The 15,271-nt window shown below is 42.2% G+C and overlaps 1 protein-coding gene across 1 annotated transcript in view; it reads right to left on the minus strand.

The window, feature by feature from the left end:
- Nucleotides 1-3: 3 nt before the first annotated feature.
- The window catches only part of CNTRL (centriolin), an 84,717-nt gene continuing 69,449 nt past the window's right edge, over nt 4-15,271 (minus strand). The window contains exons 34-44 of the mRNA XM_082843500.1: nt 12,725-12,882; nt 11,494-11,567; nt 9,224-9,412; nt 8,559-8,784; nt 7,031-7,236; nt 5,916-6,056; nt 4,033-4,305; nt 3,794-3,856; nt 2,447-2,653; nt 726-809; nt 4-459 (exon numbers count right to left, since the gene is read on the minus strand). Coding sequence (XP_082699626.1) covers nt 753-809; nt 2,447-2,653; nt 3,794-3,856; nt 4,033-4,305; nt 5,916-6,056; nt 7,031-7,236; nt 8,559-8,784; nt 9,224-9,412; nt 11,494-11,567; nt 12,725-12,882 — 1,594 coding nt within the window. The 3' untranslated portion in view covers nt 4-459; nt 726-752. The remainder of the gene's footprint in view (nt 460-725; nt 810-2,446; nt 2,654-3,793; nt 3,857-4,032; nt 4,306-5,915; nt 6,057-7,030; nt 7,237-8,558; nt 8,785-9,223; nt 9,413-11,493; nt 11,568-12,724; nt 12,883-15,271) is intronic.

Raw genomic sequence — 15,271 nt, forward strand, 5'->3', positions numbered from 1 at the left:
CTGTAGATATGTGAAGTGTAAAGTCAGAATCTGTCAGACCCAAATTTACTTTATCTTTTATTTTTATATGAATACAGATTTTAAACAAAATCCAAAAATAACTTGGCACTGTTAATGAAGAGGGGCTTAAGTACATTTTTTTTAACCTTTCTAACTATGGATTTTACCAGTTTATAGATTCAAATCAGTATTGGTTTTATAATAATGCATTTCAAAGTGAAAAAACCCTCAGCCATCTAGGACCCTGGTTTAAATTGTATACAGTTGTTCCCATATGTACAGGTGACTTACAAAAACCCTGACGGTAATTGTACAAGTGGAGTTTCAGCATTTGAATTCACTGGTTCATGGTAAAAAGCAAGTGGCATTCTAATTATGAAGTTGGTGAGGTAGTGGAAAAGGTATTTCCTCATATTTCTGCAAGACAGTTTTCCTCCATCTGGCTGAGCCACTCTTTTCCTACAACAAGATGAGAAAGTCAGGATGAACTCTTGGAACAGTAAAAACAGGTTTTAACTAGGTTAACAATTAAATGATAGCATCATGGCTAACAGGTAAAATATATACTGAGTACCTCTTCGGAAAAATGTTTTAAGATGAACCACCATACGAAATTATCCAAGAGAAAAGTCAGAAAGTTACTTTTCTTAAGACTGTATGATAAACTAGAATTCAAGATCTTGCAATTGAAAGTGCAGGTTAAAAGAACTCTTTGTAACATGTACCCTGTGAGCAGGAGGCTGGGAATGGCATCAGTGTCGGTAACCGTCTAGTGATCGTGACGGACCTTGTAGAACTTGGAAGGAGCTCTGAAATGAAGGAAGAGAAAACATTAGGCTCAGAAGCCAGTCTCTTAATTCCAACCTAGTTCAGACTTTTATCCCACGTAGACCTAGATTACGACTCCAGAGTCCAAAATAATTCTAACAAACTCACCTCTACTCCTTGTGCCTCCAACATTCCTCTGTTACTCCTGGATTTAGAGCACCTGAACTCTTCTGGCTGCCACCATGAGCTAAGAGTTTAACCTGGCCCTCAAACCCCTGTCTACTCATCTCCCACTATTCTGGGCTCTCTTACCTCCAGAGTCATCTACTCTTCAATGCTCTGTGCCTCTGACACACTGTTCCTCAAGGCCTGCCCTGAGGCCCATGATGGTTTTGGCCTGTATCTGACCTGGATCCTACCATGGAAGGTTTTAAGGTAATCATTCAAATCTTGGCTCTGCTGCTAATGAGCGAGCTGTGTGTCTATTAAAGATGCAACTGGCCTTGAATGTTCTCATGGCTCAACCATACAATATACCACTCTGGTAAAGAAAGATTAGCCTCTAAGTCCTGGTTTTGTCTTTTGCTGTGACCTTGACATTTTTCATTTTATACAATTTCCTTATCTATATAGAGGGATAAATCCTATTTCCCAGGATGTAAATGAGATAATATATGTAAAGTGTTTAGTACACACACACAGTAGGCACACAAGATGGTAGCTATTATCCATCTCTGACAGTAATACTGTGTTACTGATTCCATGAGTATATTTTATGTTCCTCCTAAATAATTATTAACCTTATGTAAGTCATAGAAAACTTGTGAAATCCAGGGTGTTTTTTCTAATAGACTCTCAGTTAAGAGTTCAAACTCTGTTCAAACTTTGCTGAGGATTAACACTTGGCACAGTCATCTTCCCAAATGGACAGACTAAACTGGGACTCAAGTTGGTTTCAGAGGTCTAAACTTTTTTTTTTGGCTGTACCGCACAGCTTATGGGATTTTATAACTTTGTTGTTGTTGTTGTTAATTTATTTTATTTTTGGCTGCATTGGGTCTTTGTTGCGGTATGCGGGCTTCTCTTGCTGTGGAGCACGGGCTCTAGGCACGCAGGCTTCAGTAGTTGTGGCACGTGGGCTCAGTAGTTGTGGTGCACGGGCTTAGTTGCTTCGCGGCATGTGGGGTCTTCCCAGACCAGGGCTCGAACCCGTGTCCCCTGCAGGCAGATTCTTAACCACTGCACCACCAGGGAAGTCCCAGCTTATGGGATTTTAGTTCCCCAACCAGGGATCGAACCGGGCCCGCAGCAGTGAGAGTACAGAGTCCTCACCACTGGACCACCAGGGAATTCCCTAAACTCTATATTGATCAAGTAGACAATAAGGACATCCAGAAATGGAAGGCATTTATAGAAGAATTAACTATATCCCTGACAGGTCACCCAGTTTCCTAGGCTATTTCCTAAATCATCAGCTTATCCTCTTTATTCATCTACCAACCAATTGATTCCAGTCTCCCCAGGGACCATGAAAAAGCAAGTCTTTCCTAAGACAAGTTTTTCAGAGATTTGAAGGTGGCATTCATATCCTTCTGAGTCTCCTCAAGATTATGGACCCCAAAGCTTTCAGGTACTTTCCATGTATAAGTCAGACCCCTTGTGAAGAGCTTCCTCCTACCTGGCTTGGTCCAAGATGGGAGTCCTCTGCAAGGGAAGACTCCAGCTGAGACAGACTGGGTGATGACGTGGAATCTACAGATGTGCTGGTGACCAATTCCCCTAAGGCATCCACTTGTCTCCTCAAGCTGTGTAAAGTGCCCTCTGTCTGCCGCTTCCCTTTGCTTAACACTTCTGCCTGCTTGGACATACAGTGTCGAAGCTGGGCCTGAAAGTGTTATGGTAGAACATATTAGAACTAACACTGGGTACCTTCCTCATGTTTAACTTTTTTTTTTTTTTTGCGGTACGCGGGCCTCTCACTGTTGTGGCCTCTCCCATTGCGGAGATGCGCAGGCTCAGCGGCCATGGCTCACGGGCCCAGCTGCTCCGCGGCATGTGGGATCTTCCCGGACCAGGGCACGAACCCGTGTCCCCTGCATTGGCAGGCAGACTCTCAACCACTGCGCCACCAGGAAAGCCCATGTTTAACATTTGATAGGCAAATCTGACTATCATAAAATAGGAATGGCTGCTGAAAATCCTCTTCTTGTCCTTTAAAAAAAAAAAAAGGAGGTGCCAGATGGCTACTCTCTGTGTTGTCATTAACTGGGCCTTCAACTCAGCCTGTTCTCTCTGCTGTCACAACACTTAGGATTTCAGCATCCCTGGCCTCCCCATTAAATGACTGCCTCATCTCTCTCTCCTTACTGCCCAGACTTAGAAGATTGGTTTATACTGGATATCTTCAGAGTCTCTCACAATGTATGTAATCCTCAACCCCATACTACGTTCTGGCTTCCCCACCGTACCTCTGAAATGATTCTCTTATTAAAGTCAACAGCAAGCGCTGTCCCATAGAACTTTCTGTGATGACGGGAATGTTCTGTATCTGTGCTGCCCACTGTAGTAGCCACTGGTCATGTGTGGCCTTTGAGCACGTGAAATGTGGTAACTGAAGAACTGAATTTTTAACCTGATTTAATTAAAGTGAATTTACATTTAAACAGTCACATGTGGCTGGAGGCTATTTGATGTCAAGGGCCTCCACTCACTTGGTACCGCCCATGGCTCCTTCTCAGCCCTCGCTGTAAGCGGCCGTTCTCCAAAGATGCATTCTGTCCTCTCTTGTTCTATCTAACTCACTCTCATTTTCCAACTCCCACCTAAACTCTTAACCCCCAGATTTTTAGGTCAACAATGACCTATTCTAGACACCTGTTTTCAGCTGCCTATAGAAAGAGATTCTTCTCTGAGCTTCGAACGTGTAATCTATAAAACTGCCGTGAGAGCTGCAACAGAGCAATTCCCCCCACTCTCCTCAATATGCCAAGTATCTTATACTGTATTTTTCTTTTAAAAGGGCAACCTTGAGTCGATCTTCACGGTGACGCAGTTTCTCTCGGAGTGCTTCTCCACGCCAGTGTTCATCCTTTTTCAGAGGGAAAGGGAAACAGAGAGTCTCTAAGCACCACCATCAGTAACCGACCCACCTTTCCCCCCTCTAACCCTCTTCCATCCTCAACTCTGTGTTTGAGCTTATCTAGGGTAGGTGGGAACCAAATTATCTTTTGATGAAGTCCACAGAATAGCAGGATAAACCCTTACCATTATGTGAACATGAGAAAAATTCAGTTTTTCTTCAAAAGGTGATGGTCTGTCACTCACGGGGAATGGAAAGTTCTCTTTCAAGCTTTCCAGCCCTCCTTCTAGGTTTTCGTTCCTTTCCAAAACAGCTTCCAGATCTGCTGGTTGTTCTGGAAGAAACTGGTTAAGATTCTTCAGGCTGGTTCGGATTTCATCTTTCACTTCAGACTTAAGTGTCCTCATTGCTTCACTGATTTCCATTTGTCTTCTTTCCAAATCTTTTTGGTTTTCCATCTAAGGAGTGAGTGAGAGTCAAATAACTACTAGGTAAAGTTTGGGACTTACCTGGAATTGAACTGTTATTGTTAATGATTTAAATTTAATGTTTTAAATACATGTGTCATGTATTTACAGACCTACAAATAATTACTATGATTAGAATGGTAAAAACTTGTGATTTTTCAGCTGTTCCAAGTATCTATAAGCTACCAAGTAAACGATTTTACTGACATTTGACTGAAGCAACTTCCATTTAGAAAAGCATGGGTGCCATGTTCCTTGAAGGTGCATTACTCTATAGAAGTCGGTCTCTCTGGAGCTAGACAGAGCTGGATTCCAGTCTCGTTTCCAGTAAATATTACCAGTATGACTTAGGGCAAGTTAGCTAACTTCTGAACCTCTCTTACCTCATTTAACATGAAGATAATACCTTGCATCCCGAAATGCAAGAACTAGGTGAGAATTTATACAAAGCACCTTAGTGGTACCCAAATGAGAAAAGGGCCATTTACCTAAACAAGCCGTAAATGATCTAGATTATAAATGTTAATGCTGGAAGGGGCCTTAGAAAAGATCTGGTCCAACGTTTTCATTTTATGGGTGAAGAATCTGGTGGTTTCAGCAGTCTGGAGGTTTCCTCAGGTTTTACAGTTTGTGTTTAAGACCTGAGACTACCCTATGTGGCTCTCTCCATAATAGAGAGCTTAGTGAAGATATTACAGTCATACCCACTTCTAACTGCCCTTCCAAGTTTGCAGAGGCTGGGGGGGCCTTTAAATAAAAGTTATTTGTGTGTGTGTGTGTGTGTCAGGGCTGGGGGTGGGTGGCTATAGGCACAGATGAAACTGAATGGCCACATAGGGTTATCCAAAGGACAAGGTGTAGCAGGGTCAACCGAGTGGCCCCAGCAGCCTGACTAGACTAGAGCTCTGGGGTGGCCCAGCTGCTGCCAATGGCTAAGGGACACCAGGGGGGGTCTAGGGTTAGACTCTCCATCTAGCGTGAACTGCTTTCCCACCCTCAGCTTGGCAACGTTACAGGTTATCAAAGGTTTTCCCGGGGGTCATTTTTTCCTTCCCCAGGGGTTTGGCTCTTATAGACTTGTTTCTGACATAAAATCTAACATTTCAATACAGTGCTTTGGGACATGATAAAATTTTATGCTGAAGAGCTGCTATTTTTCTTTCAAAAACTAACATAAAAACCTTGTTGAACTTAAGGGCATTTTAAAAGTATATTTTGACACTATTGATACTATGTATAAAATAGATAACTAATGAGAACCTACTGTATAGCACAGGGAACTCTAATGCACTGTGGTGACCTAAATGGGAAGGAAATCCAAAAAAGAGGGGATATATGTGTATGTATGGCTGATTCACTTTGCTGTACAGTAGAAACTAACACAACATTGTAAAGCAACTCTACTCCAATAAAAATTAATTTAAAAAAAGTATATTTTGAACAAATACTTTTTTTCTTGTGGAGGTACATTTCTACATTTCAAAACTAGAAAAACAGATTTGATTAATTAGCTTTTCACGACTTTCCCAAAGAAATACTCCTTTTAAAAGAGCTACTGAAGAAATAAAGCTCTGCCTGAGTCCCGTGGGGTGTGGGCGCACCTGTTTCTTGAGCTCTGCGTACTCCTGCTGCATCTGGCTGAGCTCCTTCATCAGGCGCCTGGCCCGCTCGTGGTTGTCCTGGGCCACCTGCTCGATGGTTGCCATTTCCTTCTGCATGCAGCTGTTCTCCTGCTTTTGCTCCTAGCACCAGAGGAGGAGGATGACTCTGGAGGTGTGCGTTGCTGGCTTACGCACTCACTAGCTCTGTGACTTCATTTCTCGTCTAGGCTTCAGCTATAAAATGGGGATAATCTACCTGCCTTCTTTAGCAGCTGTGGTAGAGCTGGGAGTAAACATGTGGTCGGTCAGTCTGTCAGCCCAGAGTCTGAATCCTAGATCTGCAACATTACCATTGATACTAGGTTACTTTCCCTTGTCTGTAAGATGTTAACTATAGCCACCATCATAGGGTTCCTGGGAGGATTAAAATCTAGACATCTACATACTATCTTTACAATCATGTTGCCCATCACTGGTTGTAAGTGTATCACCCTTAGGGAAACACACCTAGTTGGAAAGTACCATTCAACAGGGCTACATTAATTCCTCCAAAGGGTGTTAGAAAAATCCATTCCTGTGACAGCCTCCGTTGCTGCCCACTGGCCTCCACCCACCATACGCTGTTTTGAACTCATCTGAGTGTCACCTCCCACAGTTTATCTCCAGGGATAAAACCATGGTAGGTTGAGCTTCCCGGTTTCAGGATAATGATTAATTAAAACTAACGTTGACCGAAAAGGGCGTGATGAGAAAAACCTGTGAGCACAGACTGCAGCTGGGTAAGAATGTCTTTAGAGGCTTTCCTTCCCCAGCCCCCTCCTCGACCCTGCTGGGGAGGCTGGACCGCTGAGGGTGCTCTCTGCTCAGTGCTGACATTGTCTGTGCACACGACCATCGTTTCAGCCAGCCAGACAGCTCCTCCAGGGCTGAGCCCAGACTCTGGCAAAATCTACCATCAGCTTCAGGAACAAATTACACGTAAATGCACCACAAACCACAGTTGGGTTAGGGACTTGGTTGACAGGTAATTTACTTTCTCTACCTTGAAGAAGTATTTTAGTTAAAAACGTAAAGGCGTCATCTCCTCATAAACTGCCTGGGCAGCGGATACTCACGAGAAGGTTCTTCTCCAGCTGACTCCGCTGGATCTTAAGTGCTTCCTTGAGGCCGGCGACCTGCTTCTCGGCTTGCTTTCTCTCTGTCAGGAACTGGTTCCGCAAGAGGCTGAAGTCTGCCCTCACAGAGTCCGTCTCCTTCTGCAGAGCCAGAAGCTCGCCTGACTTCTCCAGTAACTGCTGTTCCCGTTCTGAAAGCTGTCGTTCTGAAATGAGCATTTTAGGTAGCTTAGCCCGAGGCTCTGGGCTGGCCGTGGGCAGACTCCACAACGACATGCCACCCACTCAGGCACTTTGCTCTGTCACTCAGTCGTCCAGATCTCCCCTGACCCACACCAGAGGCCCAGTAAAAGGCCCAGAGAAGGGTGCCTCTTGATGTAATTTGTTCCCAGAGGCCTGATCCCAAAGTGACAGACAGCAACTGTCTTCCCTTTTGAGTCTTTGAGACCAGAGAGCACCAACCCTGAGGTGCAGGGAACATGGAACAGACTACTGAAATGTTTTTTATAAACCTAATTTTAATAAAGGGGGGCACACAGTATTTCTTCCTTCATGGGAGGCAGCGCAGAGGAAAGAACACAGGATTTGGAATGGCACACATCTTATTTTCTACAGTAGAAACGTATTTCCTGGTGTTTAATGGGAATCGTGTATGCAAACACCTAGTACACAGTGAGTACTCAATAAATAACGCTTATGCACAACAGTGATACTTAACACAGATTTTTCTAATCACCCTCTGTAAAGCAACACCCCGCCCAGATTTCACTTCTCACACTCTGGCATGGTCAGACTCGGCATATTTGTTAGGTTTCAGTTTCCTAATGAAATGGTTGGGTCTGGATGCATCAAGAGTTCCCAGGGAAAGAAGGAATAATAACCCTTTCAGGTCCCAAGTCCACTGAGTTCACTCAAGGTAGAACAACATTTTCTGAGCATTATTAAAACCTAAAGCCTAAGAAAAAGAAAACTCATTTATTGATGTGAGAACGATCATTTACCCTGGATTCCCATGTCAACTTCATTTATGTATGGCTCGAGAGAGTAAACAAACCCAAAGGCCAACATCTGTATCTTGGTACCATTCGCTATGTCAAATTTAGACAGAAGTAGAATTGTTAATATTGTGGGTTTTTTACTAGATTGAGATGAAATGGATCATTGTTCCAAAGCTCAGAAGTAATGTACTTTACAGAAAGCCTCTAGAGCACCTTTTGGCACTTCTCTGCCTTAATGTTCCACTCCCTTGAGACAGCACTCTCGAAGAAAGCAATACAGTAAAAGTAAAAAGACCTGACAGTCTTGGAACCAAATCCTATCTCCATAAAGACAAATTCCCTCTGTCCCTCTGAGCCTGTTTCCTCTTCTCTCACAGGGCTGGGAGGATCAAATGAGGGACCATTCTTCCCACTGTGCTTGTCCTGTGCCTCCCGTCTGGGCTATAGCTGGGGCCTGGGACTCCTTCACACATTTTACTCGACAATCAGCAGATTTCCCCGCCCTCAGTGCAATGTTCCAGAATACATACGGGTTTGGGAGAGCGTCTTCTCCAGGGTCTCACCCCACCTTTCCTCTTCCTGCAGAGTCCTGATGCGCTCTTCAGCCACCAACACCTTGGTCAGCACCTGCTCCAGTCTGCTTTGCTGGTCTGCTATCTCCTTTTCCAGCTGGTGCCGCTGCTCCTTCAGTGTCACTCTACTGGCTTCTAATTTTTCTTCTTCACTTTCTCTCTCTTTCTGGAGTCTCTGAAACATCTTAATAGAGAACAACCTTAGTTAGTCATAAAATAACAAATACCCAGTGTCCTGAGGGAATCTTCATGGACACTAGATAGATTCCAGTTCAACAGAAAGTAGAAAACAGCCCATGGGGACAGAGAGTGAGTTCTCTTTACAAAGGTGATCAAGTAGGGACTGGAAAACTGTTTGGCCAGCATGTGAGGAGGGGATTCAAGCAGGAACTGCCACGTGGCCTTCAAGATTCCTTACCGGGCCTGTTCTATGGTCTTAATGGCCCGTAATATTAATACCAAGGGAGTCAAAGAGTTGGTGTAAACTCCCCTCTGGTCACACAGGGCAGGTAAGGGAAGCTAGTCCCAAGGGGGATACTTCTCAGCAGCTTTCTGCCAGGGGAAAAAAGCTCACACAAGTGATAAAATGTTTCCTCTTATATAACGTCATAGATGTGCAGTACCATTTCCTGTTGGGCTAGTTTGGCCTTGTTTTCTTCAACTTCATTCTGAAACACCTGCAGTTGTTGTTGTTTTGTTTCCTCTTCTTTTCGGCAGACTTCCAACTTCTTTACTTGTTCTCTGATGTCCTCCTGGAGCCTGGTCTGCTCACTGAGCAGTACATCCTGACGCTTGGTGGTGTGGAGCAGGTCCTTCAGGTGAAAGAACAAATTGAAACTACGGACAAAGCCACCTTCATTACAGGTGGCTAGTGCCACAGCTACATCTATCTACTAAGTCTGACAAAATTAAAGCGTAAAAGTTCCATATCCTTTATTATTTCAACAAACATACAAAGGTACCTGGAACTCAACTTAATCACTGGCTTCCCTCTTTTTAGTACCTAGGATGACAGAGATGTCAGAACCTCAGCAAGAGACTCAGTTCCTCCGAGCTTTAGCTGCCTTGTCACTGAGATGGGAGTAAACAACACCCACCTCACAGGATTGCTAAGATTAAGAAAAGCTGTGAATAAGGCTTAACTCTGAAAATGAACCTAAAGTCATGGTTTTGTTACTATTTGAAATATTTATACAGGTTAAAAAACTCAGACAACAGGACTTCCCTGGTGGTGCAGTGGTTAAGAATCCGCCTGCCAATGCAGGGGACACGGGTTTGAGCCCTGGTCCGGGAAGATCCCACATGCTGTGGAGCAACTAAGCCCCTGCGCCACAACTACTAAGCCTGTGCTCTAGAGCCTGCAAGCCACAACTACTGAGCCCACACACCACAACTACTGAAGCCCGAGCGTGCCTAGAGCCCATGTTCTGCAACAAGAGAAGCCACCACAATGAGAAGCCCACGCACCGCAACGAAGAGTAGCCCCCGCTCGCCACAACTAGAGAAAGCCCACGCGCAGCAACAAAGACCCAACACAGCCAAAAAAAAAAACCTCAGACAACAATAAATACTTCTTTCTTCAAGGAACCCAAATTAAGCACTTTAGAAAAAGTTACCATTTTTCTAACAACACAGAAAATATTCATACGAACCTGTATAAAACTTCTTAAAAAAATAGAATAATTTAAGTTTTTTTTTTTTTTTGCGCTACGCGGGCCTCTCACTGCTGTGGCCTCTCCTGTTGCGGAGCACAGGCTCCGGACGTGCAGGCCCAGGGGCCATGGCTCACGGGCCTAGCCGCTCCGTGGCATGTGGGATCTTCCCGGACCAGGGCACAAACCCGTGTTCCCTGCATCAGCAGGTGGACTCTCAACCACTGTGCCACCAGGGAAGCCCTAATTTCAGTTTTATATATCTTAGAAACACAGAATCTTAAAGGTAGAAGGAAGAGAATTTAGATGTCTAATCTAACCTGTAATTTACAGAGTGGAAACTGAGGCCCAAACTTGCTTGAGTTTCTCTGAAATTCAAATTTTGGCAATAATCTCACAGGACAACACTGAATTACCTCAAGAAGATGATCAGAAGTACAAGGGTAAAAAGAATCTGCTCTAGGGGCTTCCCTGGTGGTGCAGTGGTTGAGAATCTGCCTGCCAATGCAGGGGACAAGGGTTCGAGCCCTGCTCTGGGAAGATCCCACACGCCGCGGAGCAACTAAGCCTGTGCGCTGCAACTACTGAGCCTGCGCTGTAGAGCCCACGAGCCACAACTACTGAGCCCGTGTGCCACAACTACTGAAGCCCGTGCGCCTAGAGCCCGTGCTCCGCAACAAGGGAAACCACCACAATGAGAAGCCCGTGCACCACAATGAAGAGCAGCCCCTGCTCACCGCAACTAGAGAAAGCCCGTGCTCAGCAACAAAGATCCAACGCAGCCAAATAAATAAATAATTAAAAAAAAAAAAAAAAGAATCTGCTCTATTCAACACCTGACAAGATGAAGGCCCGGATTTGGCCATGATTCTGCAGCTCAACGAGTGATCAAATCTAAGCCCAGCCTTTGCAGGCCTCATCTGTGCCATGGGTAAGAGATGATCCATCTGGTCCCTGAAGCCCCCAGAGTGGCTGCTGAGGGACTGTTGGGCTCTTTTAGCCATGACCTTACTTATTAGCTTCGAGTAAAACGTTGTTTGAATAAAGAATTCTAGGGATAAAATAAACTGGAAAATCACTGCTCTGCATCAAAATTTTTGTATATCTTATATTTGTGTTTGATAAATGGTTCTAAGGGACCTGCTCATGTGAAAAGGAACCAGCCTACTTGATTTGTTATTTCAACCAATTATCTGCATGCCTTCAGGACACTACTAGAAGATTACCTTTGTGAGGCTTACCTGTTTTGCTAGGTTCAAGTGGTCTTGGACATCAGCTAGTTCCTCCTGTAATGAGTTTACTGCTTCCCGTTTTTCTACAGAAATAACATTTACATAAAATAAGAAATACTTATGTATACATGTTCCAGATTCCTATCAGTCCACTCAGAGAAGTAGAGTAGAAGTGAATTTATACTTTCTTCTGTTAAATGTATGACTATGCCACCCTATCTTATTAAACGCCAAAAGAGAGGTACATGTGCAATCCAGATCTGGACTTGGAGCCCACGTTTTTAAAGACTTGCATGTTCAAAAAAAAAAAAAAAAGACATGTTACATGTTCAAAACCTCACGATGAAAATTTACACATAATAATACCTCATGTTGATGAGGTGCATCGTTTAAAAACAGGTATCTTCCACATTGCTGATAAAAATATAAATTTGGTACAACCTTTCAGGAAGACAATTTGGGAATAAATTTTATATCTGTACTGGTTTTGTCACTTACTAGCTGTGTAAGCTTGAGCAAGTCACTTCTCGCTTAGGCAAGTCGCAAGGAAACTAGGCTTAAGTTGCTTTATCTGTAAATGGGTGAAATAATAGTTTCTACCTCATAAAAATGTTATAAGGATTAAGTGATAAAATGCATATGAAACACCTGCATCATGTCCAGGACACAGTAAGTGCTCAACAGTATACTGTTGGCTAGGATTACTTAGTAACTTATAAATAAACAATCATGAGGCTTTATAAAGAGTTGGTAATTAAGATGTTATTTGCATCTTTGTTTTTGTTTTTAAATCTACACACACACACACACACACACACACACACACACACACACACACACGCCCCAAGGAAAAATCTGGAGGGATATTTACTAAATTGATAATAGAAATTATCTCTGAGGAGTGAGGTGAATAGTAATTTTTATTTTGTCATTTTGCTATGTTTTTAAATTGTTCTCTAAAGAATATGAATTAGTTTTTTTTAAAAAATAGCTTTACTGAGATGTAATTCTCATACCATGCATTTTCCACCCATTTAAAGTATACAATTTCATGGCTTTCCGTAAGTTCACAGAGTTGTACAACCACCACCATACCTAATTTTAGAACATTTTTCTCACTTCTAAAAGAAGCCCCATGCCCTGTAGCACGAATTATTTCTGTAATACGAAAGCAAACAATTAAATAAAGAATCTAGCAAAAGGAAGAAAGTCACATCTCTCCTGTTGTGCTGCCTCATACCCTGGAGCTGCTGCTGCATGGCTGCGATGTCTTTATGCAGTGAGAGTTTGTTTCTGTTTAGTTGGTCTAGCTCCTGCTGCAGTTTTCTGACATCCACTTCCAACTTTTCTAAGTCTGATTGCTTTGTTCTGCTATTCTCCTCTGTAGCTGCTAAAACCCTACAATACAAATGGAGAATAAGTTAGACTGTCAAATACAAAATGTCTAAGCACACACAAGCGACAACTAAGGAATAGTGTTATATTTCACAATGTAGTTGTGGAGTCTGGATGATATTAATAAATAAATATTAATAATTTACCAAATTATTAAATGTTATTAAATACTAACAAAATGTAAGGCTCTTCAACTCATTTTCAAAAGAAATCTTATTTTCAGCTTTCCAAATAGAACATTTGGAAATGTTCATCATTTCAAAAAGTGACTTGCTAAACCGAAGTTTTATAAAAATCAGGGATAACATGGATAGCACTTGTAATTCCAAAAATGTGATTAAGAACTTCCCTGGTGGCGCAGTGGTTAAGAATCCACCTGCCAATGCAGGGAACACGGGTTCGAGTCCTGGTCCGGGAAGATCCCACATGCTGCGGAGCAGCTAAGCCCGTGCGCCACAACTACCGAGCCTGTGCTCTACAGCCCTTGAGCCACAGCTACTGAGCCCATGTGGCTAAAGCCTGTGCTCTGCAACAAGAGGAGCAACTGCAATGAGAAGCCCGCGCACCACAACGAAGAGTAGCCCCCACTTGCCACAACTAGAGAAAGCCTGCGCGCAGCAACGAAGACCCAACGCAGCCAAAAAATAAATTAATTAAAAAAAACGTGATTAAAATGGATCACTAACTTCTGATAAGTGAAAATGCAGGAAACACACTGTATGTATAATAGGATTTACCCAAAAAAGATATGTATGAGCATGCATTCCTTTACACGAATGGAATCATATACCATGGACTGGTTTTTGTCTGGCTTCTTTCAGTAAGCATAGTTACTTTGAGATTCATCCATGAATTTGTCTGTATCAATCCTCCATTGCTTTTTATTGCTGAGTAGTATTCTATGGTATGGCTATACTATAATTTGCTAATCCATTCACCAGCTGATGGGCATTTAGGTTGTTTCCAGTTTTGGCTACTGCAGATAAAGCCGCTACGAACATCAGTGTACAGTTTTTGTATGGACACATGCTTTCACCTCTAGGTGTGAGAAAGCTAGATCTTCTGCTAGGTGTATGCTTGCATTTTTAAGTAACTGCTAAACTATTTTCCAAAGAGGTCTTACTAACATTTTATACTCCCATCAATTGTGTATGAAAGTTCCTCGCTAGCATTTGATATGGTCAGTGTTTAATCTTAGCTATTCTATTAGGTGTGTAATGATATCTAATTGTGGTTTTAATTTGCATTTCCCTAATGGTTAATGATACCAAGCATCTTTTCATGTGCTTATCTGCCATCCATATATTTTCTTAAATAAAATTTCAAATCTCTTGCCCATTTGAAAAATTGGGTTCTTCATTTTCTAATTACTGAGTTTTGAGAGTTCATTATATCCTGGGTACACGTCCTTTATCGGATACATGGTTGCCAGGATTTCTCTCGCAGTCTGTGACATGTCTGTTCATTATCTCAACAGTGTCTTTTGAGAAACAGAAGTTTTAAATTTTGATGAGGTCCAATTTTATCAGTTTACTCTTTTATGGATCATGCTTTCAGCGTCTTATCTAAGGAATTTTTGCCTAACCCACGGCCACAAAGATTTTTTTCCCCCTATGTTTTCTCCTACAAGTTTTATATTTTGGTTTACATTTATGTTTGTTAATTTTTATATGTAGTGTGAGGTATAGATCAAGGTTCATTTTTTTGGTTTTGGATACGTAGTGCTTTTAGCAACAGTTTTGAAAACACCGTCTTTTCTCTACTTTGCATCTTTGTCAAAATCAGTTGTGCATATATTTGTGAGTTTACTTGCAGACTTCTGTTCTGTTCCATTGACCTTTTTGTCTATCTTTATACCAACACCACAGTGTTTTGATTACCATAGCTGTATACTGTCTTGAAATCACATAGTATTAGCCCTAAACTTTTGTTCTTCTTTTTCAAAGTTGTTTTGGTGTCATATCTAAAAAATTTTAGATTCTATTCTAGGTCCTCTGCATTTCAGTATGAATTTTAGAATCAGATGGCCAATTTCTATTTAAAAAACCTGTTGGGATTTTGACTGTGATTGTTTTGAATCTATAGATCAATTTGAGGAGAACTGAATCTTAACAATGGGTTAAGATTGGGTCTTCCTACACACGAACAAGCATATATTCTTTTATTAAAAAAAAAAATCACAACAAGTTATTTTAAAAAATGCTTTTGGGAAAAAAAAAAAACCTAAAAGGAGAATTCACCCAAAAATGCTATTGGTGTATTGTATTGTGATACTGAGTTTGTGGCGTATTTTGTATTTTTTTGCCTTTTCTCAATTTTCCAATGTTTTGAATAGTGTGTTAATAATGCTTTAGCCTTCCAGATGGGATCTTACAAGCTTACTTGTTCCTGC

Source organism: Leucopleurus acutus, assembly GCF_964270905.1.
Source record: "Leucopleurus acutus genome assembly, chromosome: 7".
Taxonomy (NCBI): Eukaryota; Metazoa; Chordata; class Mammalia; order Artiodactyla; family Delphinidae; genus Leucopleurus; species Leucopleurus acutus.